Source organism: Protobothrops mucrosquamatus, unplaced genomic scaffold (genome assembly GCF_001527695.2).
Source record: "Protobothrops mucrosquamatus isolate PMUCROS unplaced genomic scaffold, P.Mucros_1.0 scaffold4686, whole genome shotgun sequence".
Taxonomy (NCBI): Eukaryota; Metazoa; Chordata; class Lepidosauria; order Squamata; family Viperidae; genus Protobothrops; species Protobothrops mucrosquamatus.
In genome coordinates this window covers 11,233-36,375 of record NW_015390581.1, presented here as the reverse complement: position 1 = coordinate 36,375, position 25,143 = coordinate 11,233, and the positions used below count along the sequence as shown (strand labels likewise).

Sequence of the window (25,143 nt, the reverse complement as noted above, 5' to 3'; positions counted from 1 at the left end):
AACCCCCTGCTCAGGCAGGAAACCCTATACCATTTCGGACAAATGGCTGTCCAGTCTCTTCTTAAAAACTTCCAGTGTTGGAGCATTCACCGCTTCTGGAGGCAGGTTGTTCCACTGGTTAATTGTTCTCACTGTCAGGAAGTTTCTCCTTAGTTCTAGATTGCTTCTCTCCTTGATTAGTTTCCACCCGTTGTTTCTTCTCCTGCCTTCAGGCGCTTTGGAGAATAGCTTGACTCCCTCTTCTTTATGGCAACCCCTGAGATATTGGAACACTGCTATCATGTCCCCCCTCGTCCTTCTCTTCATTAAACTAGATATACCCAATTCCAGCAGCCGTTCCTTATATGCTTTAGCCTCCAGTCCCCTAATCATCTTTGTTGCTCTTCTCTGTACTCTTTCTAAAGTCTCAACATCTTTTTTACATCGTGGTGACCAAAACTGGATGCAGTATTCCCATTGTGGCCTTACCAAGGCATTGTAAAGTGGTATTAACACTTCACGTGATCTTGATTCTATCCCTCTGTTAATGCAGCCTAGCACAGTGTTGGCCTTTTTGGCAGCTGCAGCACACTGCTGGCTCATATTTAGGTGATTGTCCACTAGGACTCCGAGGTCCCTCCGATGTTAGCACGGAATGTTCTGCCACATACTGAACAGAGAAATGTATACATATATATATATAAATTATCTTGAGTTTGGTGCACCCTGTCGGCCCAAATATGGGAGAACGGAATCTTTTGCCCGTATCAGCTCAAACTAGAGCCATCCACAGGCAGCAGTTCAAATCTCAGAAGGGTATGTCTGGTTGAAAAGAACTAAAAAGTTCGAAATGGCTATTCCAGTTCTCCCTTAATTCTTTGTTAGCAATCCAAATTTTGAATATATATATATAAATGTATACATATATATATATACACATACTTCTGTTCAGAGTGCAAAAATACTTTTATGAATTTACGACACGTGCCACATTGTCCGAAACATATAAAAACAGGTAATCGTTGTTCAATGGTGAGAAAAAAGGCACCTAGCAAGTACTCACGGGCAGTCACATACATTTATTATGACACTTATTTTTGGAGTAGATGTTCCTTCTGATCTTGGCTCCCGTTTTTAGGCTAGGGACCCTGTTGTGTTCTGAAATAGCACGACCGGTGCTTGACAAACGAACACAAAACTCTCTCAAATCAAGCAGTAATTACCGAGACAAGAAAAAAAAAAGAACTGATCCACGTAGCTACTCCATAAGCACCACCTCCCAAGAGATTAGTACGTGACCGGCCGCTGTAATCTACTACACCGCAGCCGCTGAGAGGAGGATCACGCCCAAACTCAGAAGGACACTCCCGCAAGATCCTCTTAGGAAGCTCGTCATCCGGGCTGGGGGGGGGCGGAGCCTAGTTAGCAGCGGTGCCGTCTCCTTCTAGCTCTTGGCTCCGCCCACGAGAGTCGATGCCTCCCATTGGCTGCTGGTTTCGTAACTCCTGGGCCAAGGCCCTGTTGCGGCTGGCACCACCCTTCTACTGCCGCCGCCTTCGCCGGCGCTTCCAGAGGGAGGAAGTGTGGTGGGCGGCAAGGCGCCGCCGCCGCCGTCAACGACACCCCTGAGTCGGTCGGCTCCCGCTGAAAGATGAATATTATGGATTTCAATGTGAAGAAGCTGGCGGCTGACGCCGGCACGTTCCTCAGCCGAGCCGTACAGGTAAGGCACGGGAGAAGGCAGTCCTCCTCCCCAGTGCTGAGGAAGCGAAGCCTCGTTTTCCCTCCTTCCAAAGGAGGGACTTCTTGTCTTGTCCCTCTAGAGAGAGAGACAAGCTCGGGCGTTGGCCCAGGCCGTTGCTGCACGCGCCAGACCCCACCCCTCCCCAGCTGGCACGGAAGCCAGCCTCTCTGGCATTGGGGCAACAACCGGTTGTTCTAGAGCCAAATTAGGCCTCGTCTTGTCTCCTCTCCTCCTCCTCTCCCAGCTCTGCCCACAGGACCGGGCTGTCTGCATATAGACCAGGGGTAGTCAACCTTGGCTCTTTTATGACTCGTGGACTTCAACTCCCAGAATTCCTGAGCCAGCTTAGCTGGCTCAGGAATTCTGGGAGTTGAAGTCCACGAGTCATAAAAGAGCCAAGGTTGACTACCCCTGATTTATAGACGAAGAAGGCAGAGACGTGGATAAAGGGGGGGGGGGGAAGAGGGGCTGTTTTTGTGCCCCTTGCCCTACGGCTTTCCTCCCAGCCCCCTGGGTCGGTGGGGGGAGCGCAGCTGGCTTTAAATGCAGCTGTTCCGCAGCTCCGGCGCTTACGCAAGGTCTCTCTGTGTGTGTGTGTGTCTCCCCCCCCCACACACACACCCTTTCCCCTCCCTCGTTGGGTTTTCTTTTATTTCGCTTCCGTTTATCAGCCTTTCTCCCCGTCTCCCGGGGACGTTTCCCGCGAAAGGGAGGAAGGTAGGGGGATGAAGATGCAAAAAAACAAAACCCGAATGGCCCTAGACAACGTGAAGAGTTTAAATGCTGGGACTTTCAGGACTAACGGAACGAAAATCTTTAAAAAAAAAAAACAAAAACCCACACCACAACAACTAACGCTTTGAAATCCTCAAGCCAGTCACAATAATAAAACAGCAGCCGGTGAAAAAGGGCTTGGACAGATTGATGGAAGATTTGGGAGGGCGGGTGGTTTTGCGGGTGGTCGTGACTGATATGGTTCCCTGCTTGCTGCCCTTGTAAAAATCAAAAGCTGATGTCTTCGGTACACGACCAGATTTTGGGAATTAAAAATGTTGCCGTTCTAGCCACGAAGCTTTCAAAGTGCACCCCTTTGGCTACTTTGTGACACAAAATGCCGGACTAGAAATCAGGGCTTTTCAACCTTTTCACCCATTGTACCCCTTTTAGGATATGGCAATATCCGAGTACCACCAGTCGCCTAGCAAGGTGTCAAAAACTTGACACACACCCCCCCCCCAAAAAAGGAAAAAAGTGATAAAAGTACAGGTAGTCCTCGACTTACAACAGTTCACTTAGTGACTGTTCAAAGTTACAGTGGCACTGAAAAAGGTGCCCCCCAAGGCACAGCCGAGCAAGACACCTGCCTGCCCGCCCGGCGGCACTCTTCCTCCTGTCCGAGGTTTTCATTGTTGTGAGCATTTCTGTTGAGGATTGGCAGCAGGGGTGGGGTGGGGGGGGGTGTTTGGTTTTTATTTCCCCCCCCCCCGTCTGCTGGGTGGGGGCAGCAGGTTTTGGTCACTTCACATGACCCTGGGACACTGTGACCGTCATAAATATGAACCAGTTGCCAAGCATCTGAATGTAAATCACAAGACCCTGGAGATGCTGCAACATTCCAGCTGATCGGCGCTTCTTCTGGGCTCAGCAGAAGCGCCAGGATCAGCACTGAGCTCCAGCTGGAGCCTGGCGCTGATCCTGGCGCTTCCGCTGAGCCCTGCAGCTCCAGCCATCTCTCGCTCAGGCTTGTGCGGTGCTGCCATCAGTTCAGCTCACTCCCCTCCCCCGCTACCACTTTTCTAGGATGGTCGCGTACCACCTGCCAGGTGCCAATGTACCACAGGTGGTACCCGTACCACTGGTTGAAAAGCCCTGGACTAGATGGCCCTGTAGTTTGATCCAGCAAGGTTCTTGTGCCATTATTGTTTCACTTAAATATCTGTAGACAAATAATTACAAGCCATTAGGATAACTGTATGTGACTGTAGTGACCCTTCTAGACACTAGAGTTCGGCATTTATGCTGTCATTTTGGAAGAGTACAGTACAAGTAAAATAATATCTAAGAAAACAAAGTGAGGCCTCTTTCTTGCTCTCCATGTGTCTCCCTTCAAAAACAAAAATAAAGGATGTGCTCTCAGCTATTATTAGCTTAAGAGCAAGAGTGACTTCATACAACTGACTCTGCACATTGAGATTATGTTTAACTTTGCAAAAAGAAAATGCCTGTCTACAAAGTCTTACGGTGCCTGATATATTATCAATGTTGTTGATTTCTTCTCATTCTAAAGAAAATGTAAGGCTATTCCTGTTAATATACAGCATGAGAAGAATTGTGCCCTTTTGCTTAACATTCACTTTTTTATATTTGCATTATTGGTGGATTGGAAGAATTTGTGGCTTTAGAGTATATTTTGTTCCTAGCTACACTTACATAAGACTTCCTGTGTTATGCAATTGTTGCCATAGCACAAAGTTAGGGGATATCTTTTAAGATTTTCCACTTAATAACAGGATGGCATTTCATCTCTTGGTAAAATTCTGCTAGTTGCATAATTGCCAATACCACTAGAACCATATTCATCTTCTCTTCTGCCCCACTCCTAAAGTGCCGTTATATATTAATTTTAAATCATCCATTTGGCTTTTATGGTAGGTTTTCTGATCTTGTCTCTTAATTATAAACTAATGAGGAGAACCAAAGTAATAGTAAAGTTTTCTTTAAGTTGTTGGTAACACTATGTCTGTATAGTTTTCTGAGCCCCGATAAGAGAATGGTTTGCCTTCTGCCAGGATTGATTTTCCAGTCTAGCCTATAGTTCCAGAGTTTTTTAGAGGCTCTCTATCCAGGTCCTAAACAGAATTGACCTGCTTTATGTTTTGAGTTGAGCTTTCATTGGCTAAAGACTGTTTATTTATTGATAATATTTATTGATAATATTTATAGTTATTTATACAAATCTCAATTCATTATATAATATTAATATTAATAGTTATATATGGGGATAGAATAACATAATGAAAAGTATACCGATGTCAGAGTGGTGGACCCCATTTTGTGACATATCTCTCCCTGGGAGGTATGTATGACCCCAATGTTGTTGGCATTTCATGCCCAGGTCAATTTTATTCCAGCATATGTTGAGCCCTGAGTTTAGTTGGATTTGTTTGTGGATAATCCAATCAATTTATTGTTTAATGTTTAATATTATTTTAACTTATTTTATATTGGTTTTTGATTTTGTTTGCTTTGACTTTGTACCTTGTCCAGAATTCCTTAGGAATAGCCTAGGCTATGTATATTGTAAAGTAAATATGCTAAAAGAACATTTAAGACTAAGTCAAGTCATTTCCAAACTACCAAATATTTTGGCTGAATTTTTCACAAGTAAGGAACAGTGTAAGGGACAGAGAGACAGATTGCTGCTTGACATATAGATGTCTTTATGTGAGGGATATCCCTAAAAGTTCTCTTGTTGATGGCCTTGTGATCTGTTTATAATCTTTAAAAGGATATGTGGAACAGAATTTTATATTAGAAGTCTACTCCTTTGGCCTCTTCTTTCCCCTTCCCATGTGACCATTGCTACTAACTACCCTGCGCTGTGGTTTTACACGTTTGTTTTCATAATATATACTATATTTTTACTTACAATTGTTTAGATTGCAATGAACTCAGAAGAGAGAGGGAGGAAGACAGGCAATATGCACAACAGATGTTTGTTCAGTTGGTCTCTTGCTTTCTCCATTCAGGCCATCGACACTAATCGCCCTTTACGAAATCTCCTCCAAGTTTATTAAATTTTTATTTATAGATATATGTAGTATTTGAAAGTTGCTCAGAGATAAAGCAATACCAAGCGGATTGCATTGCATGTCCCAATCTCACTAGAGATCATCCACAAGCATCTATATACTACTAAAAGTATTGTGTTTGTTTGATTGTAATCTTCAATTGGGTGAAACAGTGCAGCATAGGGCACAGATTTTTGAATCAACATACCTCAACTGGGCTAATCTACAGAATGTGTACCAATGTAGGACCCATGACTCCTGCAAGGTTAAAATTACATCTGTTTCCCCAGGGCTTTGTGCAACTGTTGCCCCAAAATCTTCTCAACAATTTTCCTAAGAAAGGGTTGGTTGGAGATTAATCAATAGTTGTCCTGAATTTCCAGTCTGAGCTATGGTTTCTTGAGAAAGAGGTATATCACCATCTCCTCCTAAAAAGGGCACATTGTCTACTCTCTTAAGGATGCACTGAGCAGTGTACCAACCCATCACTGAGTCATGATTTGGAGCCTTTTGCCAATCAGAAATGGAAAGGATCCCGATTACAGATGTCCTGTTCCCATTCTTCAAGCTAATTGCTAAAGATTAATATAAACAAAATTTAACATTTTTCATAAATGCCAGTGTTTCTTAAATTACTTAATAGGTTACAGTACTTCCATGTACTTCCTCTATTTTAAGAACTACATTTCTTCATTTGTAGTTTGTTCATTGGCACTGGAATGAGAACAAACAAAACTATCTTCTAATTAAGAGATCCTATGATGCTTGTCTTATGATGCTGACTTATTCATTTTTAAAATTAATGAAAAAAAATTAACTGTTTCATTTTGCATTTTCTTGGCTACAAATAAATATATTTTTGATCTGTGTTAAACTATTTCTATAGGCTCCAATAATTTTCATTTTAGTAGGTCATTATAGTAACAGTAATGCTGTTGTTGATTTATATGTTTATGGTAGTATTGTTATCACGAATTAGATATTTGACTATCTACTTCTCTACTTTCTTCCGTGATTGTATGCAAAAGGTAATTGTATTACTGGTCCATAAAATGTATATCACATTGTCTTTTGAGATTGCATAAATTCATATCTCTGTCAAGTAATATTCATTAATAAAACTTGCATACTGGAGATTCTACCCAACATTCTCATGCAGTGTTTTATTTACACATTGCATAACATCAAATACTCACCATAACTGTAGCATACAGCACTTCTTAAGCATTCATGTGATTTCACAAAGCAATAAAGCAATATTTAAAGATATCTCTAAATCTCAAATTTTTGAGAGATTAATCATAATCTTAAACATCATTTTTTGTTTATTATTTGGTATTGATTGGAATGTCATGTAGAGCCAATCTTCAGGAATATTTTATTTTTTAGATTATTTTTATCCCACCTTGGTTACTTTATAAGTAATTCAAGACAGCGAACGTACATAATACTTCTTCTTCCTCCTATTTTCTCTACAACAATAACCCTGTGAGGTAGATTGGAGTGAGAGAGAGTGTGTACCGGTAATTGGATCAAAGTCAACAGCCAGCGTTCATGCTTAAACATGGGCTAAAACTCACCTTAATTACTATACCAACCTGTTCAGAAAATGAAGAGTGATCAAGCTCCTATTGTGAAAGAGAGATCATAGGGATATGTATGGTATTCCATTTTAGTAAAGAAGCTGGATCAACATGCCTGAGCATTTCCTAAAGGTGAACCTAGTTCTCTAAAGTAACTCTCTAAAGAACTACAGTACACTCTTTAGAGAGAGTGTAATTCTAATCTGAATAATCTGAACATATCTACATAAACCACCAAATTTCATTCCAGGATAAACGTTCAATTTACAGAACACAAAAAAGATAAATTGCTTTTAATTAATTTATTTAGTCATATAATTCCAGAGACAGTATGTATTTTACAATTACTGTAAAATTTAATTTATTTATTAAATTTATTCACCACCTATCTCGCTGTCAAGCAACTCTGGGTACAACATTCCAAAAGTACCCGTCATTCTTATGTAGATGATGAAAGAATTAAAATGATATATTTTTTTTAGCATAAGCACATAATGCGGTGTCAAATGATAATCTAGGAGGGCCACTTTTCTGAAATCAGTCCTTAGAAATGGAGTCACCAATGTTCTGCCTCGTACTTACAAACTAAACTGGAAGGATACCATGTGGTTAATGGTACTGAAAGCTGTTAAGAGACTTAGGGAAACTACTCCAACTACACCCTGCGTGACCTTTTTTACAGATCATCTGTCAGGTTGACAAAGATAGCTTGTGATAGATTGCAAAGGATAAGGAATTTCAGGAATTGCACAGGCATTGCTTGCTTAAACATGTTACCGAAGGAAGGCTTTTCATCAAGGATGCAAACCTTTAGTAGCCAGTCATTATTTCTACTTACATTGTTGCCCCTTCCCCTCAAGTTCTGAAGCTGTGAGGAGGAAAGGTTTTTTCATTTAACACAGAACTTGAAAAACCCTGTGTCAGACTATGAGAATGCCTACAACCTATTGGTGAGAAAGGAAGGGATGTTTGATAATGCTGAGGCTGAGGCAAACAGCTTCTGGGATCAAGTAATATATCTCCAGGCTACCTGAGGCACCATCTCAGCCAATGGGATTGGCTCGTCCCACTTGCAGAGGTTTAGAAGAGTCTCCTCTGCTGCGCCCTCCTTCTGGAGCATCATATCTCCTCTGTAAGATCTCCACTCTTTTGATCTCCCATTAAAGCCTTAAAACCTGGTTCTCCTATTGGGCTGTGTCCTGGATGGGGGATGTGTTATTCTAGAGGTGGTTACCAGATTAGAAGATTCCACCTCCACTCTATTGTATGCCTCTCCACTAGCTTAGCTATTGCTTTGTTAATTTTATTGTATTTATTATCTTGCTGTTTCAATCTTTTATAATATTGCTGTAAGCCACCCAGAATCACATGGCAGAAAAATGGGCGGTGAATAAATTTAATAAATAAAGTAAAATAAATACATATATACCAATATATGTGCTTTTGTTTAATCATTGCAGTTTACAGAAGAGAAACTTGGGCAAGCAGAGAAGACGGAATTGGATGCTCACCTAGAAAATCTTTTGTGTAAGGCAGATTGTACAAAACAATGGACAGAAAAGATTATGAAACAGACAGAAGTGTTGTTGCAACCCAATCCAAGTAAGAGCAAAACTTTATTTGTCTTTTGCCATTAACTGATTTGCATTTTGATAAGTTCTACATGCATATATAATGTAACCTGAATTATTAACTTCAGAGAAACTAGCATTTAACTCTTCATGAATCCACATGCCATCTTTCAGTTGTTTTATTATGTATAAATTATGCAATAATTCTAGAACTTAAAATGCTAATTATAACTATAAACTTACAATTTTGCAAAACAAGTTGATTCAAAATAAAGACCAACCTTGTAATATCTTAAGTGACTAGGATGGAATAAAATTGATAGTATAACTCTATGAATGTCAGAAATTCAAGATTTGTTGAAGCAGAAATAACCAACTGATTATTCAAAGATTTATGCTACTTTAATATAACTAAACTTAATTCAGTTCTACAGTTCTGAAAATTGATTTCTTAAAAGCTTTTAATATGCTTGGGGTGAGACCTCATATGCACATTTTTTTAAAAAGCTTACACCCTAGCTTTCATTGAGTAGCTCAAGGCAGCATTTAGCACTCTTTTCCTCCATTTATTCCTCACAGCATCAACCTTTTCAGACAGGATGGGCTGAGAGAATGTGACCAGCCCAAAGTAAGCCAGTGAGCTTCTATCATTGAGGGAGAACTTTAACCTGGTCTTGCTTCCTTCCCTTTCCTAATGTGACACTCTAACCGTCACATTGTATTGCCCTTCAGCAAGAATTTATTTGATATTATTATTATTATTATTATAGGGGTACGATGGCTAGTGGTTAAAGATATTGAGCTTGTCAGTTGAAAAGCTGATAGCCTGGGTTTGAGACCGAGCCCTGCATGACAGGGTAAGCTCCCATCTTTGCCCCAGCTCCTGCACAGCTAGCAGTTTGAAAGCATGCAAATGTGAGCAGATAAGTAGCTACCACTTCTGTGGGGCGGTAACTATGTTCTGTGGGTCTCAGCGTATAGTCATGCTGGCCACATGACACTGGAAAGAGTCTTCAGACCACTCTAACTCGTTCACAGATGAGTGTCGCCTCTTACAGTTGGACATGACTGGACAGAGGAAAACTTTACCATTACCTTTATTATTATTACAAAATATACAAGTTTGGTTGTATGGATAGTCCCCACGTTACAATGGCAATTGGGACCAAGATTTCCATTGTTAAGTTATATGGTCATAAAGTATGTCATTTGACCACGTTGCTTAACAGTGACAATCCCAGAAGTCCCAGTTGCTATTGAAACCCCATATCGTGTAGATCAGAGGTCCCCAACCTTTTGGGCATCCGGGACTGGTTCTGTGGAGAGAGGTTTTTCTGTGGACCGGATGGTGCGTGGTTTTGTATGCTGCGTGCATCCTGCGGATGGGACTTTGCTTGTTTGTGTGGACCGGTTGCTGGTATGCTGTGGCCCGGTATTGGTCCACGGACCGGGGGTTGGGACCCCTGATGTAGATCATTAAATAGGAAGATGTGGGAGTCCTAGGCAGATAATGCAGGGGAGAGCACGGTTGCCATGGGGGAGAGGCAGGTGCTACCCAGTGAGTGTGTGGCTAGTGAGGGTGCTACAGGTAGGCACTACAACAGGGTTCCACAACCCCCGGTCCGTGGACCAGTACTGGGCCATGGCATGCCAGTAGTCGGGCTGCACAAACAAGGAAAGCCCCATCCACAGAGTGCAGGCAGCACACAAAACCACGCCTCTCTGGTCCATGGAAAAACCTCTCTTCTGGTACTCAAAAGGTTGGGGACCGCTGCACTACAGAGTGAGGGTGGATGAAAAAATAGCAGGAGTGACTTCTGATTTCCTGTCAGCTTCCCCATTCCCTTTGTTTGTAGGAACTGGCAGGGAACATCAGAAATTACAATCATGGAGCATGAGTCCAAATTGCAAGCCAGCTATCCAGACACCCAGATTACATGACTATTGGGACGCTGCATTGGCTGTTTTTCCAAGAATTGGTCAAAAATCTCATTTGTTCAGTGCTGTAGTAGCTGTGAATGTTTGCTGAATGATTGGATGTAACCCAGTGTCAGCCTCCCAAGTAGACCAGACAGGAAATATGACAAGATGAACTAATTCTATTTTAATGTAAGGCTATATTTACAGAATTGGCAAGTCTGAAAGTACAAATCTCCTACTATCTTTCTTTTACCCCTAATAAAGTAGTATGGTTTTTTTTCTAAGTTTCTTTTTCTGTCTGTTACTCAGTTCTGGGCTTCTCCTGATCATTCCCTAGGCAATATATTTCCCACCACCTCACCACCACCCCTTCCAAGGTCATTCTCACATTCCATTCCATCCAAGAATTATCTGTAATGAACACATGTTTTATTTTTTGCCAGATGCTAGAATAGAAGAATTTGTTTATGAGAAACTGGATCGCAAAGCACCAAGTCGTCTGAATAATCCAGAACTACAGGGCCAGCATATGATTGATGCTGGAAATGAATTTGGCCCAGGAACAGCATATGGCAAGTTGCAACTATTAGTTTATATGACAGGAATGTCTAAAATGAATTAACTAGATACTAATTCTATGATGAATAATTTATCTTTGTTGTTCTGAAAGTGTTCTATAACTTTATATTTTGAAGCTATGTGTGCTGGGTACTGAAAATAATATTTTAAACATACTATAAAAATGGTTGTAGTATTTAAATATGTAATAATACACAACTAAGGAAGGCTTTGAACAAATAGTGTCAATTATGTCTACATTGCTATTTGAATCATGCAATCAATTTTTCATTGCAGGAAATGCTCTTATTAAATGTGGAGAAACACAGAAAAGAATTGGGGCAGCAGACAGAGAACTAATACAGACTGCTGCAATAAACTTCCTTACACCTCTTAGAAATTTTATTGAAGGAGACTATAAAACAATTACTGTAAGTTATTAATATAACTTCTTAATGAAACTTGAAGTAATTCTGAAAGCTCAAAGAAATAATTTTTATTGCTGTAGTTAAGCATTTGATAGCATTATCAAGAAATGTAGCACAATCACTGATATGCAGCCTTCGGTGATACAAGGAGCAAGAAATTGAAGTAGTTATGCTATTTCATTTTTGTGAAATAAAACTGAATCTTTTTCACATTTTTGTCACAAATAATAATGTTTTGGGTTTTTTTTAACAGAGAGAACGCAAACTATTACAGAATAAAAGGCTAGATTTGGATGCTGCCAAAACTAGACTGAAAAAGGCAAAAGTAGCAGAGGCTCGTGCTTTAGTAAGTAAGATCTGCTTCTTAAGAACTTCACAATACATAATTTTGTATTTAATTAGCATTTTGTTTTAGTTCTTCACAATCCAGACATTGCTGCTAATAGCAGAAGGGATAGAAAACTTTAACTCATTTGTCCTTACCCTCTTTTATAGTCATGTATACCTTAGAAAAAGTCTATGCAGGTTTTTGGAGTGCACAAAGTATTTATATATTAGATTTTTAACCCGCCTTTATTACTTTATAAGTAACTCAAGGTGGTGAATATGCCTAATGCACCTTCCTCCTATTTTTCCCACAACAACAACCCTGTGAGGTGGGTTGGGTATTGCAAGAGAAGAGAGGAGCCAGCAAAATACTTCCACCAGCAAAATGCTTTAGCTGGATGAGACACTTTTTATGAATATTAGGAGACCTTCATTTACAGAATAGGAAGTCTGCTTCTAGTCCTTTAAAAACAGTCACTGTGAGTTCTTAATTTTTCAAAAAAGAAGTCATATAACAAGGTTAATAGGTTTGTGGCTGTGAACATAATATTAGTAGAAGAACTTTGTTCAGCTTAAGGTGAGACTCTAACAGGAAATCTCTAGTCTTGGGGAAATTAAATGATTCTTGAAATGTTACTTAGAAAACAAGGAGGGAGTACCTCTAGGACAGCGGTTCTCAACCTATGGGTCGCGACCCCATTTGGGGTCGATCGACCATTTCACGGGGGTCGCCAAGCAAGGCTGTCCGCCATTTTTTTTCCCCTTTTCCGGTGGGTGCCTTACCTCCCTTGAGCTGGGCCAGCTGGTGGTCGGCCTGCTCCGTCTCTGCCGCTTGCCAGCTACGCCTCGGCCGGCGCAGGGGGCGGAACCACACATGCGCGGCGCTCCCGGGCAGGGAAAGTCCTCGACTTATGACCGGTTGGGTAGTGCTCGACTTACGACCGGTTTAGTCCTCGACTTACAACCGGTTTAGTCCTCGACTTACAACCGGTTTAGTCCTCGACTTACGACCGGTTGGGGGTCGCGGCATTAAAATGGTTGAGAACCACTGCTCTAGGAATTCATATTGGTGGGAGAAAGACTATAAAAAGGCTGCTTCCAGGTACATAGTTTCAAGAAAAAAACAGAACAAGTACCACATCTGAGAACAGGAGGAAAACATTATATTGGCTTTAATTCTGAGATGTTCCGATGAGAAAAAGAGCTCAGTCAGCATGAATCGTAATAGTCAGGCTATACAGAAAAGACTGAAGATGATGAATTTATTACACTTGTTAAGAGGTACAATGCATCAAAGGCACATAGGCATATAAACATGTGACCACCTCCATCTAACTAATGCATCAGAAAGGATATAACCATAATCTAGAATTGAAAATTGTCGTGAACCAATGGAAACATTTCAAAAGCAAAGGCAAGAAATTGTTTGTCTTCAAGTGTATATTTGTGTATTAGATATACAAATATAATTGTACGTTATTAGATACTGCCTACTCTCAAAAAACAAGTCCCTTTATAAAAACGGAACAAAAACTAAGGCTATCCAAACACCACAACAAAAAATGACATTAACCAAAAAAGTGTTAGCTAAAAACACAAATCCAGTTAAACTGGATAATACTGATAATACTGAGGGTCATTGTGACCGGCCAGTATCATTATAGAATTGGGTGGTCTTATACATTTTTAAATTAAATAAAAGGACAACACAACAAACTTGTCTTCTTGGCTTGTGGAAGGACATGTCGTTTATATATATGTGCATTTTAAATAAGAATTGTTAGCCTTTGCAGGCTTTCACTGTATCTGTGTGGCATCTTTCTTAAAGGCTGTTTTTAAAGAAAAAGCTGGTCTGTATATTACTTATACCTATTTATTTACTTGTTTAGAACACCTGACAAGCTAGGAAGAAATCATTTGTACTTCTCTTAATACAATTACCAGCAACTTGTTAATTCAAATATATAACAAAATGAAAATTGGCTTAAATTGAAAAAGCAGATATTAGTTTCTCTCTCTCTCTCTCTCTCTCTCTCTCTTCCCCCCCCCCCGAGAGAGCGAGCGAGCAGTATGAGCTTGAAAACATTCTAGTTATAGGTAGTTCTTATTTAGCAACTACCTCATTTAGTGACTGTTTACAGTCGCAATGGTGACAAAAGAGTAACTTTATAATCAGTCCTTCAATTTGCAACTTTCATAAGCCTGTAAAGCAATGGAAGCTGAAGTCAGGTTATTAGCACAATTGTGATTTCACTCAGCAACTGCTTTACCTAATGACTGAGTTGCCAGACCCAAATGAGTTCTGTTTACTAAATGGGGACTATGTGTGCTATCTAAGATGTGTAGGTAAGGCTTAAGAGATGATGATAATAATACAGGTACAATGATCTGGAAGTTCTAAATTCTGTATATTGAAAAGCATTAAAAATTATTCATGAAGTGTCACTGCTCAGACAATGTGTATCTTATATCTTTGGCTCTGCCTACTGATACTTCAATCTAATTAATTGATCTACATTGCATTTTCTAGCTTTTTTCCACAACATAACATCCTTTTGTCTTTATACTTTAAGCAACTAAACCTGTCACCACCTGATGAAAATAATATTATGGTAAATGTCTCTTACATGCTCAACTTGCTACATGTAAAATGGCTGAAGGTTTGTTGGCCTCTTGTCTTCATAACATTTCTTAAGGTGTTTCCTCTTGCTTTCCTGCTGATCAGTATTATTTATTTAGATGAACTACCACATCAGCAACCATGATGGCATATATATATAATATGTGGTCTAACACATTCACTGGTGGGGAGGTGGAGCTGTATCTCAAAGAGCAATTTGCTGGTTGAAAAAACGAATCATTTAAATAGTTTTATTGTTGTGTTTCTTGTCCTTCCAAGGTGCTGTATATATTTAGGAAATAATATATGTGCATGCATGAATCCCCAATGTACTACTAACCTTTAGGGTGAGCAGGAATATTTAGAGCATAGAAAATGAATAAGAAGGAATAAGTTTTAAAAGGTACAAGATAAAAAGGAAGACGTAGTAGTAGTATTAATATTATATGATTTTTACCCACCTCTATAGGTAACTCAAGGCAATGACATAATACTCCTTTCTCCTTCTGTTTTCTCCACAACAACCCTGTGAGATGGCCTTAGCCAGCACCATTCGTTATATACTGCTCACAAAAATAAAGGGAACATTTTACCACGGAACTGAAGGGGTTTGCGTTCCTTTATTTTTGTGAGCAGTATATTTTTTCCATATCTGGAAAAGCATTCTGGCTTATACCACTTTTATACTACTCCATGTATTCCTTTTTGCTTTTTAAACTTCTTACTTTGTTTTTTTTTTAGGAATTCATTAACTCTGTCCTATACATGTCTTGATTTTACTCTTCCCCATTCATTTTATTTTTTATAAATTTCTGTTGCATTTTCTATGACTAAATGACCTAGAGTTAGACATACATCTTTTGTACTTTGCATTTACATTTATATTCACACATTCATTATTTTTATTGTCCCTTCTTGTTTTATCACATACACTTTTTCAATATTCCAATTCCCTTGCATTCACTTTTTATGTTTCTTCTGATATCTCCCAACTTCTACTTTTGTTTAGCAAAGTGGGCGGAAGCACCTTTGTATCTATAGCCATCTTCACTTCTTTCAACAAACATTCATTCCTCACATCAGGCCTCATACTTTTTTATTTAGTAATTCATTATTTCATAAATGTGGGAACCAAATAAAGTGATATTAAGATGTGCATGTAGAAAGATGGCAGGTAGCATGTTCATCACGAGAGATGAATATTTGTTGAAAGAAATGAAAATGGTAGACACTGGCAGAATATACACAGTTTCATTCCAGTCTTCAAGATATTGGTATTATGTTCCTTAATATAGGAGTACTCTCTTATCCTTTTGTTCTTCAAAATTAAAGTGAAGTTCCATTAATTTCTGAATGATCTGTCTGTCTTGTCAACACCACCAACCCCTTTTTCTGGTTTAAAAATTCTTGTGCTTTTCTACATTTGTTTCTTAGGAATCTTCTTTATGTACCCCTAACTTGACTAGGTAGAGAAGATATAGGATGGCACAGTCACTTAGTTAACATTTAAACAAATGTATGAACTTTAGTAAATAAGTTAACATGGGCTATAAAGAGATTAACTTAATATTATAATTATTTGTAGTTTATCAGCACTTATCTTTCCTAGCACTAAATATAGTCATAATTCTGTCTCTTTGAAGATAGAGTTTTTCTTAGACTAGGACTCTGAGCCTCTCTCAATTCTATCTTTTCATCCAAGTCTTATATAAAGTTACAGTTTCTACATAAGAAATTTTGCTCTACTGAAATTTCAAATAGACTTTAAAAGCTGTTTATTCACAAGTTTGATATCTTTTAAGGCCTTGTGAAAATATTTTGACTTATTTCAATGCTATCATAGAAGTTTATGAGGCATATATAATTTCACACTAATCTTTTAGAACAGAATTACATGACTTAAAATGCAATATACTAATTATTAAAAGATATACTTTAATTGTGAGTGCTAGCAATTTGAATATTGTATTGTATTTAATGCATAAAAACAACAAAATAAGTGGGTCCTTTTTGGTAACCATTGGATTTAAATTATTGAAATGTCAAAGGCAGGCTTGGATAGCAAGAGAAATCACTTATGTTTCCATTATTGTTTGTAGTAGCTGTTTTTTGAATAGATTTGGCTTGTGTAAGCCATTTTTCAAAATAAATGTCATCCATCTGGTCATAATTCTGTCAACTGCTATTTAGATTCTATTCTTTTTGTTGCTTTCGAAGATATAGGGTATTTTTAACACTTAGACTATTCTTTTGACACATTTAATTCATTGGATCCAGAAGTCTATAAAGGGAATATTGCTCATGTGAAATGAGGAATTTTCTCTCTGTGTATGTACAACCGTCCTACTCTATGTCCTATGTCATCTCTTAAATATTGAACTTTATAGAGGAATCAAGAAACATCTGGCAAGAACGAAAATAAGCCACCACTGAATCAAAGCCCAAAGGGACCTTTTTTTTTCTAGAACAGCAACTCTGGATCCAAATACTGAACATCAATTTTAAAAAAATTGTTTCAAGTTTTAAGCTGCTGACAGAATGTTGAAGATTCCTGTTTCCACATTTTCCTTTCCTACAAATTGTTTTTAGTCTACCACAAGGAAAATTGTTGCATAAAGGTTTTATCTGGCAGTAAAAGCATAATAATATATGGATATTATAAATAAGGATAATAATGATGATAATTTGGAAAAAATCATTCTGTAAGAAACTGCACTAGTAATAGCACTGTCAACTATAACAATATTCAGTAGACTAAACTTCAACTAATATCAAGCTATGGTCATTACATTATAAAATAAATCCATGAAATTCGTAGCAGGAGAAAAATGAACAGTGAGGAAAACTTAGCAATATAAATTCTTATTGTTTCTTTACATCTTTATGCTTACAAGATATGGGCAGAGGAAGTGACAAAAGTAAGTATTCCAAAGTGAAAGTCTTGATTAAAAAATAATGCTGAATTGCTGATGTCCAGAGATAAATATTATTGTTTCATTCAATGGTCAATGGTGTGATCATGGCAAAATGATAAACAATTACCCAAAAAAATTTTCAAACCTATATATGAACTCTATAACACAAGATAATTCTGATCTGTTGCACGGGATAAGAACTTGTTTGATTAATCTATGAGCTTCAGTCTCCAATTCTGTATTTGAAATGCATTCAATACTACTTCTCACTGGAAGTTTGGAACAATATAGTCTTGTTTAGGCATTCATTTGATTGCTTTGAGACTTTAAAATGGGGAGGGAATAGGACATGTAGACAGCCTCATTGCCACTTTTTTTTCCAACTAGACCTTCAGACAGGTGTTCTGAAACATGTATCGGCACTCATTTAAACATGAATACATCTGTCAGGGTGATTTAGGATTGTATTACATTGAATGGAAATATATTGTAGCTGTTTTTCAGAACTCAGCTCCTGAATTATTTTCAATATAGTTTCGCTGAAAATGTTATTAAAAAACCTATTTTGCCAATATAGCCTTTTGACTTATAATAAGTGTTCTTCCAGCAAAAAAATACAGTGCTTAGTTATTTCAGGAGCTGGCTGTTCAGTCCAATGAAGGACCACCATTTATTGAACCATTTATTATATTTTGCCCACAGCATAAGTAATGTTGTGTTATCAATACTCTTAAAAGTTATAATATGTTTTTCAGTCAGAACAGGAAGTGCGGATAGCCCAAAGTGAGTTTGACCGGCAAGCAGAAATTACTCGACTTCTGCTGGAAGGGATCAACAGTACACATGTAAGTACAGAGTAAAAGGGAAGATTGTTTTGCTTAATTGTTAAGGGTAAGAAAATCAAAAGCAATTAATTATAACTAAATGTAAGATTATTAATTATAACTAAATGTAAGATGATTATATCCCTGCCACTCCTTCAACCATCCTGGATCATCTGATACAGTAAGACCTTAGTAAATAAAATATCCTCTAGAACAGTGGTTCTCAACCTTTTTAATGCCGCGACCCCCAACCGGTCATAAGTCGAGGACTAAACCGGTTGTAAGTTGAGGACTAAATCGGTCGTAAGTCGAGGACTACCCAACCGGTCGTAAGTCGAGGACTTTCCCTGCCCAGGAGCGCCGTGCATGCGTGGTTCCGCCCCCTGCGCCGGCCGAGGCGTAGCTGGCAAGCGGCAGAGACGGAGCAGGCCGACCACCAGCTGGCTCAGCCCAAGGGAGGTAAGGCACCCGCTGGAAAAGAGGAAAAAAAATGGCGGACAAAAAAATGGCGGACAGCCTTGCTTGGCGACCCCCGTGAAATGGTCGATCGACCCCAAATGGGGTCCCGACCCACAGGTTGAGAACCGCTGCTCTAGAATTTCTGAAGATTCAAGTTCCTCCCTTTGCCCCATTTAAAATGAAAATCTGCAGTTTAAGTTCAGATACAGTCTTTGCTGAGTGACCACTCATTCAGGGTCCATTTGAAGTTACAACAGCATGGAACTAGTGGGACATTATGGCTGGTTTTCAAAGTTCCAGCCATTGCAAAGTCCTCATTGTCATATAATTATGATTTGGGTGCTGAGTGACTGGCACGCAATTACAATAGTTGCAGTGCCGAGCATCATGTGATCACCATTTGCGATCACCTAACAATGACAGTGGGAAATGCTGCCACTGACATCGTAAGTTGATGTGGTCACATGATATCACACATTTTGACTGTCCATCTTAGCAGTGGAATTGCTAGTCCCAATTACTGTCATTAATGAGGATTACCTATGTTAGTGGTTAATTGTCTTATTTGTAAAATTTGTAAAATTTGCCAATTTCACGTCTGATAAAGGTAATCCTTAAAACTTAATTCCCCCATATCCTCCAAATTAACATCCCTGTATTTTTAAATGATGGAAACATCCCTGTAATTTTATTATTAGTATTTATGTTGTGTTGTATCATAGGCACATCATCTTCGTTGTTTAAATGATTTTGTGGAAGCCCAGCTGACTTACTATGCACAATGTTATCAGTATATGTTGGACCTTCAGAAACAACTTGGAAGGTAACAAAATAATCAAATCTTTAGTTACATGTTTAAACTAAAGAGGTAAAATCAATAGAATTGGCAGGGGTTTTTTTTAAATTTTGCTTAGTGACTATTCAAATTTCATGATAGTGCAATTCCTTGAGAATATCTTTCTGGAAAATTTCTGTTCACGTAACATCAAAGATCAGTATTTTATCATTATAGCTAGGATTTAATGTCCTCTGAAGCAAAGAAAATGTTTTTTGGAATTTGTATGACTAGTCATTGAAGACAATTTGAATCAAATATTTTGTAACTTATACAATTTTGTTTTTAAAGCTTTTGTACATTGTGTTTTATAGTTCAAAAATAGAATTGCTTGTTTTTGAAAAATTATAATGGAAGATAAAAATCCACATTAAAATTGTTATTTGAAAGTGTGTTACAACATTCATGTTTATCTGAAATAATTAATTTTATGTTCATCCTTTATAGCTTTCCAGCTATGGTTCTTGCCAACAATAACCAGTCATCTTCAACCTGTGCTCCAAGTAGTTCTTCTAGTAATGTGTCCTCAGCTACTGTTACACCCTCACTAACTTCAATAAGCAGTGCAGCAGCTTCGTCAAGCTTTGGTGAATTGAAGTCCTCAAGTGGTCGTAGAAAAGCCAGAGTACTTTATGATTATGATGCTGCAAACAGCAGTGAATTATCACTACTTGCAGATGAGGTACACATTTACTATTTTTTAAATAAAAGCCAAATATTTTATAAAAGTATGACAGATCTGCCTTTTTTTCTTGGAGCAATTGCAGTGTGATCTGGGTTTGAATGATATTACCATAAGGCCTTTGCCTTGGTCAGATTATGTATGATCTCTTTTTGCTCATTGGTGATTGCCCCCTATAAAGTTAAGATTATATTGGTCTGCCCCAGGTGACTGATGGATCCTGTGAAGATTCAGATGGACCTTGGATTTTTATTCCAAGGATCTGATGGGTGGTTTAACTGCAGCTTGGTTATTGCCTGGAATGGGCCTGTGTTGGATTGCTCCTATGTGGCCTCTTACTGTGCCTTTATCTGGAAGTGCACCTTGTTTTTCTGAGGAACTTTGGGAGAATAGTGTTGGAAGAGGACAGAGAGGGAATCTGACCAACTATGAGTAAGAGCCATATCTGGGATTCCATCATGGCAATAAGGGTGGCAAAACATGGTTATTTTTCTGCCCTTGTTGTGTCTGCCGATAGCCACACAACAGCTCTCTTTAAAGTGACTTGTTCCTTGCTGGGGAAGGATGAGCCATTGAATTACTTGGAGGGTGGTGGGAGGAATTGGCATCTGGCAGGTAAAGTTATTTAGATTCACTCCGAGGTGGACTCCAACTGGATAAGTTTATCAGGATGACAGGAACAAGGACCTATGGAGTGAGTTTGTCTGGTAACTCCTGTGAAAAGAGAAAGGGTCTTCAGGTCTTTTAATCTGTCCACTTGTTTATTAGATCCATGCTCCACCTGAATAGTGAACACTACCCAGGGGCGAGATGTGATATATCCTTGTGATAATATCAGCTTCATTCAGAGGGAATGGTAACATTTGCATTGAAGATAGTATGTTCCGTCCTCAAGAAGCCTTTGCTGGATCCAACAATCCTGGATAATTTTTCATCCAGCCTTTAGATTTTCCATTCTCGGGAACATTGTTTAGAAGTTAGTTAGGCTACAGCTTCAGAGGGCTGTGGCAGATATGGATTATCTAGAGTTCTTTCAGTCACATTCGAGACCAGGACCTAATATTGAGATGGCATTGGTTTTGCTTGTTGATGACATTTGGCAAAATCAGGATGGGGTAGTGCAATCATTGTGGTTCTCCTTGATTTCCTGGCACCTTTCTATGCCATCAGCCATGATATCCTTCTTGATGCCATGCAATGATTAGGAGTGAAAGCTTAGCATCTGGTGGTTCTTTCTCTGTGATCAAGGCCAGTTGATGTTAGCAGATGTGTGGGAGAGATCAAGACAGAGACCCTGATACATGAGATTCCTCAGGACTTGATGTTCCTTCTATTGCACATGGTAACAATTGCTGTCAAAATCTTAGGCTGGGCAGTTCTGGATGAAGAGCAACAGCTCAACCTCATCTTGACAAGACTAAGTAGCTGTGATGTTTGGACCACCCTGATCTGAAGATGTTCTATCTAATGCCAAATAAAGTTACACTTTCCCGGTTAGGACTGATGTGCAGTTAGGGAGACTTTTGGATTCATGGCTCCTACGTGAGGATCTGGTGTGATCAGGGAGATTTTTGTACAGATTCCTCTAGTGTGCCATTTGACACCCATGCCTGGATTGGGAGGCCCTTGAGATAGTCACTCATGCTTTGGATTGCAGTGTGCTCCACATGGGGCAGCTTTGAAGACCACTCAGAAATTGCAGCTGGTTCGACATGTAGTGACACAAGCAGTTATGGGTATGTCATTTATGCCCATGTAACCCCTCTGCTGCATGAACTGATTACCAGTCTTCCAGGTACAATTCAGTGTTTGTTTGACACTTAATGAAGCTGTTCCTAGCATGGAGCCTGATTATCTGAGATCTGTCTTCCATAGTTACTGCCCACCCTAAATGATCTGGGAGAGTGGGAATGCTGTCCTCCCATCAGTTAAAAAGTGTCATCTGGAACGAACCAGGAAGTGGGTTTTCCCTGTCACAGTACCTGCAACTCTTGCTTTTAATATTGTCTAAAATATACTGTTTTATTCTGTTTGCCAGTCAGAATTATGTTGGAATAAGGTGACTTACAGTTTACATATATAAATAAATGTTTTCTTTATTGTTTCTAGGTGATAACAGTGTACAGTGTCTCTGGCATGGATTCAGACTGGTTGATGGGTGAACGAGGAAATCAGAACGGCAAAGTGCCTATTACTTACTTAGAACTGTTAAACTGAGTGATTGGCTTGTATAAAGACTGTCAGTTATCGTGAGATCATATTTATATGCAATTTAACTTTATATACACCAGATTTAAGTGTCTTCCATGTTAATGTCTTAATGGATGAGAGTAACGAGCATTAGAAATGGGCATTTCTTGCCAATATTGTTGCATGGTAGATACTGTTTTGAGAACTAAGTTGTTTAAGGGCTTTTTACTTTATGTGCCAAGATTGTTTCCTACATAACTTTGTTTCTATTGGAATTTTCACTAATAACAGTTTTCTGCTTTTGAGTACCCTGAACCTGAAAGCAGGGAAAACAGTTTTCTACAGAACTTTTCATAATGACAAGCCTCTTCACAATAATAAATTGTTGAAAAATTGTTGCCTTTCTTTTCCTAGCTACAACTGATGTTTTATGTTTTATGTTTTAAAAGACCATAACTGTACTTTTGTGCAGCAAAACACTATGGTCTTAGAGAAAAGTCTTCATAACATGTTAGTGTTGGGGTAGATATTGGGTTACTTACTACAGGGCAATGTTTATGGGATAGCTCCACTTCCACATTTGATTTTTTGCTCAGATTTAATAGCATTGCTTGTTAATACAAGTATTTTGGTCAAATGTTGATTGGATTACAAGTGTTATCATTGAATACAAAAGGAAAGGAATAACAGTTGGATTACAAGTGTTACCTTGAATACAAAAGGAAAGGAATAACATCAAGATAGTCCAAATTGGGAAGTTTTTTGTCAACTTGCTTCTGGGTGACATGGTAATTCATCTATGCAGTCTAATTTTTCACCATTTATCATTATAATTCACAATTGTACATTTCATTTTTCCTGTTAAACATTTTTCCTTTTATGTAAGGGAAACAATAACAGCCACAGATAGTCTTCACACACATTCTGCCCAACCATTCCAAATGCAGGCTAGCTCTGTGACATTTCTCCAGATAAACCAGAAAGAAATTCCTAGTTTCACAATGCCACTATCTTCTTTTGTGTTATCATTGTAACTGAGGGCCTTCTTAAGTCATAAGCACTATTGAGAAAGGAGATTAATAACACACAGGAAGCCAATCCTGAACAGGCAACTCCTAATCAGCTGAAGATTGACAAAGTAATGGCTGCCAGGAAAGAAACTGTTGAGTATTTCAGCCCCCCAGAATGTAAGCAGCATACCTAAAGCAATTGTAACTCTGGAGTGCATCCCTCCCTTCTCTCTTAACATTTAGTCACTTTCTGAGGAAGGTACCAGCAAAGTTATAGCTGGAGAAATCATTCTGAAACTAGGTCCTGGGATTTCATGGCACAATAAACAATGCACCAAATAAGGACACTGTATTTTGGCCACGTTTGCATTCAGCTCATACCATAATAACTATTTTAAAAAACTAAATTATTGAACATAAAATGGATATTAGGGTGTTTCTTATGTATCTTGTCAAGGGGTAATCAGTGGACTTTTAATCTGAGAATAGTTTGGGTTTCTAGCTTCAGAAGAGGATTTTCCTTCAGACTACAACTTGCCTGAAAAATGCCACAGGTTATTAAAGCTTTCTTGGCCAACTTCCTTATTATTCCCAGAGGAGTTTTTAAAGATTAAGCTTTGTAATTGCTCCTCCAAAACTGAACAAATAAAGGGAGGTTTGCTTCTGTTGGGTTAATGAGCAAGCTTTGTCTTATCTATAAGTTACATGCTCATTATGTGCTTTCCCTTTTTGGTTTGCTTAGCTTGTTTAGCTTGGTCTTTAAAAACTCCTATGAGAATAATAATAATTGGGCAATCTCAGTATCTCAAGCACTTCCCCCATAGTCCACATGAGATGCTAGGAAAGCTGCAAAAACTGGCCCAGTTAGTCTGCAGTTGATAAGAAAACTGAAAGAGTTGTGTGCCAAAGGAGGTTGCTGTCCATCTCAAGGATCCCAACTGAGGGAAGGTTCAGGAATGGGAAAAATCCTTTAAAATGTTGTGTATTTCAGTGATCAGAGAAAGTAATAAGCTGTCAACTTCCCCCCTATAGAATTTCCCCACAATAATAACAATAATAATAACAATAATAATAATAAAGTTGGAAGGGACCTTGGAGATCATCTAGCCCAACCCCCTGCTCAGGCAGGAAACTCTATACCATTTCAGACAAATGGCTGTCCAGTCTCTTCTTAAAAACTTCCAGTGTTGGAGCATTCACCACTTCTGGAGGCAGGTTGTTCCACTTGTTAATTAGAACAATTAACCAGGAAGTTTCTCCTTAGTTCTAGGTTGCTTCTCTTCTTGATTAGTTTCCATCTGTTGCTTCTTGTCCTGCCTTCAGGTGCCTTGGAGAATAGCTTGACTTCTTTGTGGCAGCCCCTGAGATATTGGAACACTGCTATCATGTCCCCCCTCATCCTTCTCTTCATTAAACTAGACATACCCAATTCCAGCAGCCGTTCCTTATATGCTTTGGCCTCCAGTCCCCTGATCATCTTTGTTGCTCTTCTCTGTACTCTTTCTAGAGTCTCAACATCTTTTTTACATCGTGGTGACCACTATATATTACATAGTTCCCACTATACAATATGTCTCTGTCAAGAGGGAGAGTGGGGAAGAATTCCATTTCAAGTACCCCATCACTTCCTGGAGCAATAAACTACAGTTCTCCCAAGTACAAAGACCTCTGAGTCTTGAATGTAGCCAAGCACCTGGTCCCTTTTGT

The 25,143-nt window shown here is 38.9% G+C and overlaps 1 protein-coding gene across 1 annotated transcript; it reads left to right on the top strand.

Annotated features, from left to right (window-relative positions):
- Positions 1-1,583: 1,583 nt before the first annotated feature.
- SH3GLB1 (SH3 domain containing GRB2 like, endophilin B1) lies at positions 1,584-22,821 on the top strand. The gene is made up of 9 exons (XM_015828581.1): positions 1,584-1,702; positions 8,558-8,699; positions 11,032-11,160; positions 11,444-11,577; positions 11,828-11,920; positions 18,192-18,281; positions 19,442-19,542; positions 20,002-20,236; positions 22,346-22,821. Exons 1-9 carry the CDS (start codon positions 1,631-1,633, stop codon positions 22,451-22,453), a joined length of 1,104 nt encoding a protein of 367 aa, XP_015684067.1. The 5' UTR covers positions 1,584-1,630; the 3' UTR covers positions 22,454-22,821.
- The last annotated feature ends 2,322 nt before the right edge of the window (positions 22,822-25,143 follow it).

Bases quoted from the DNA above. Each gene is read 5' to 3' on its own strand.
- SH3GLB1 (XM_015828581.1), top strand. From the start codon at position 1,631: ATGAATATTATGGATTTCAATGTGAAGAAGCTGGCGGCTGACGCCGGC. The intron at 8,700-11,031 runs GTAAGAGCAAAA...ATTTTTTGCCAG, and splicing joins GTTGTTGCAACCCAATCCAA to ATGCTAGAATAGAAGAATTT. The intron at 18,282-19,441 runs GTAAGTACAGAG...GTTGTATCATAG, and splicing joins AAGGGATCAACAGTACACAT to GCACATCATCTTCGTTGTTT.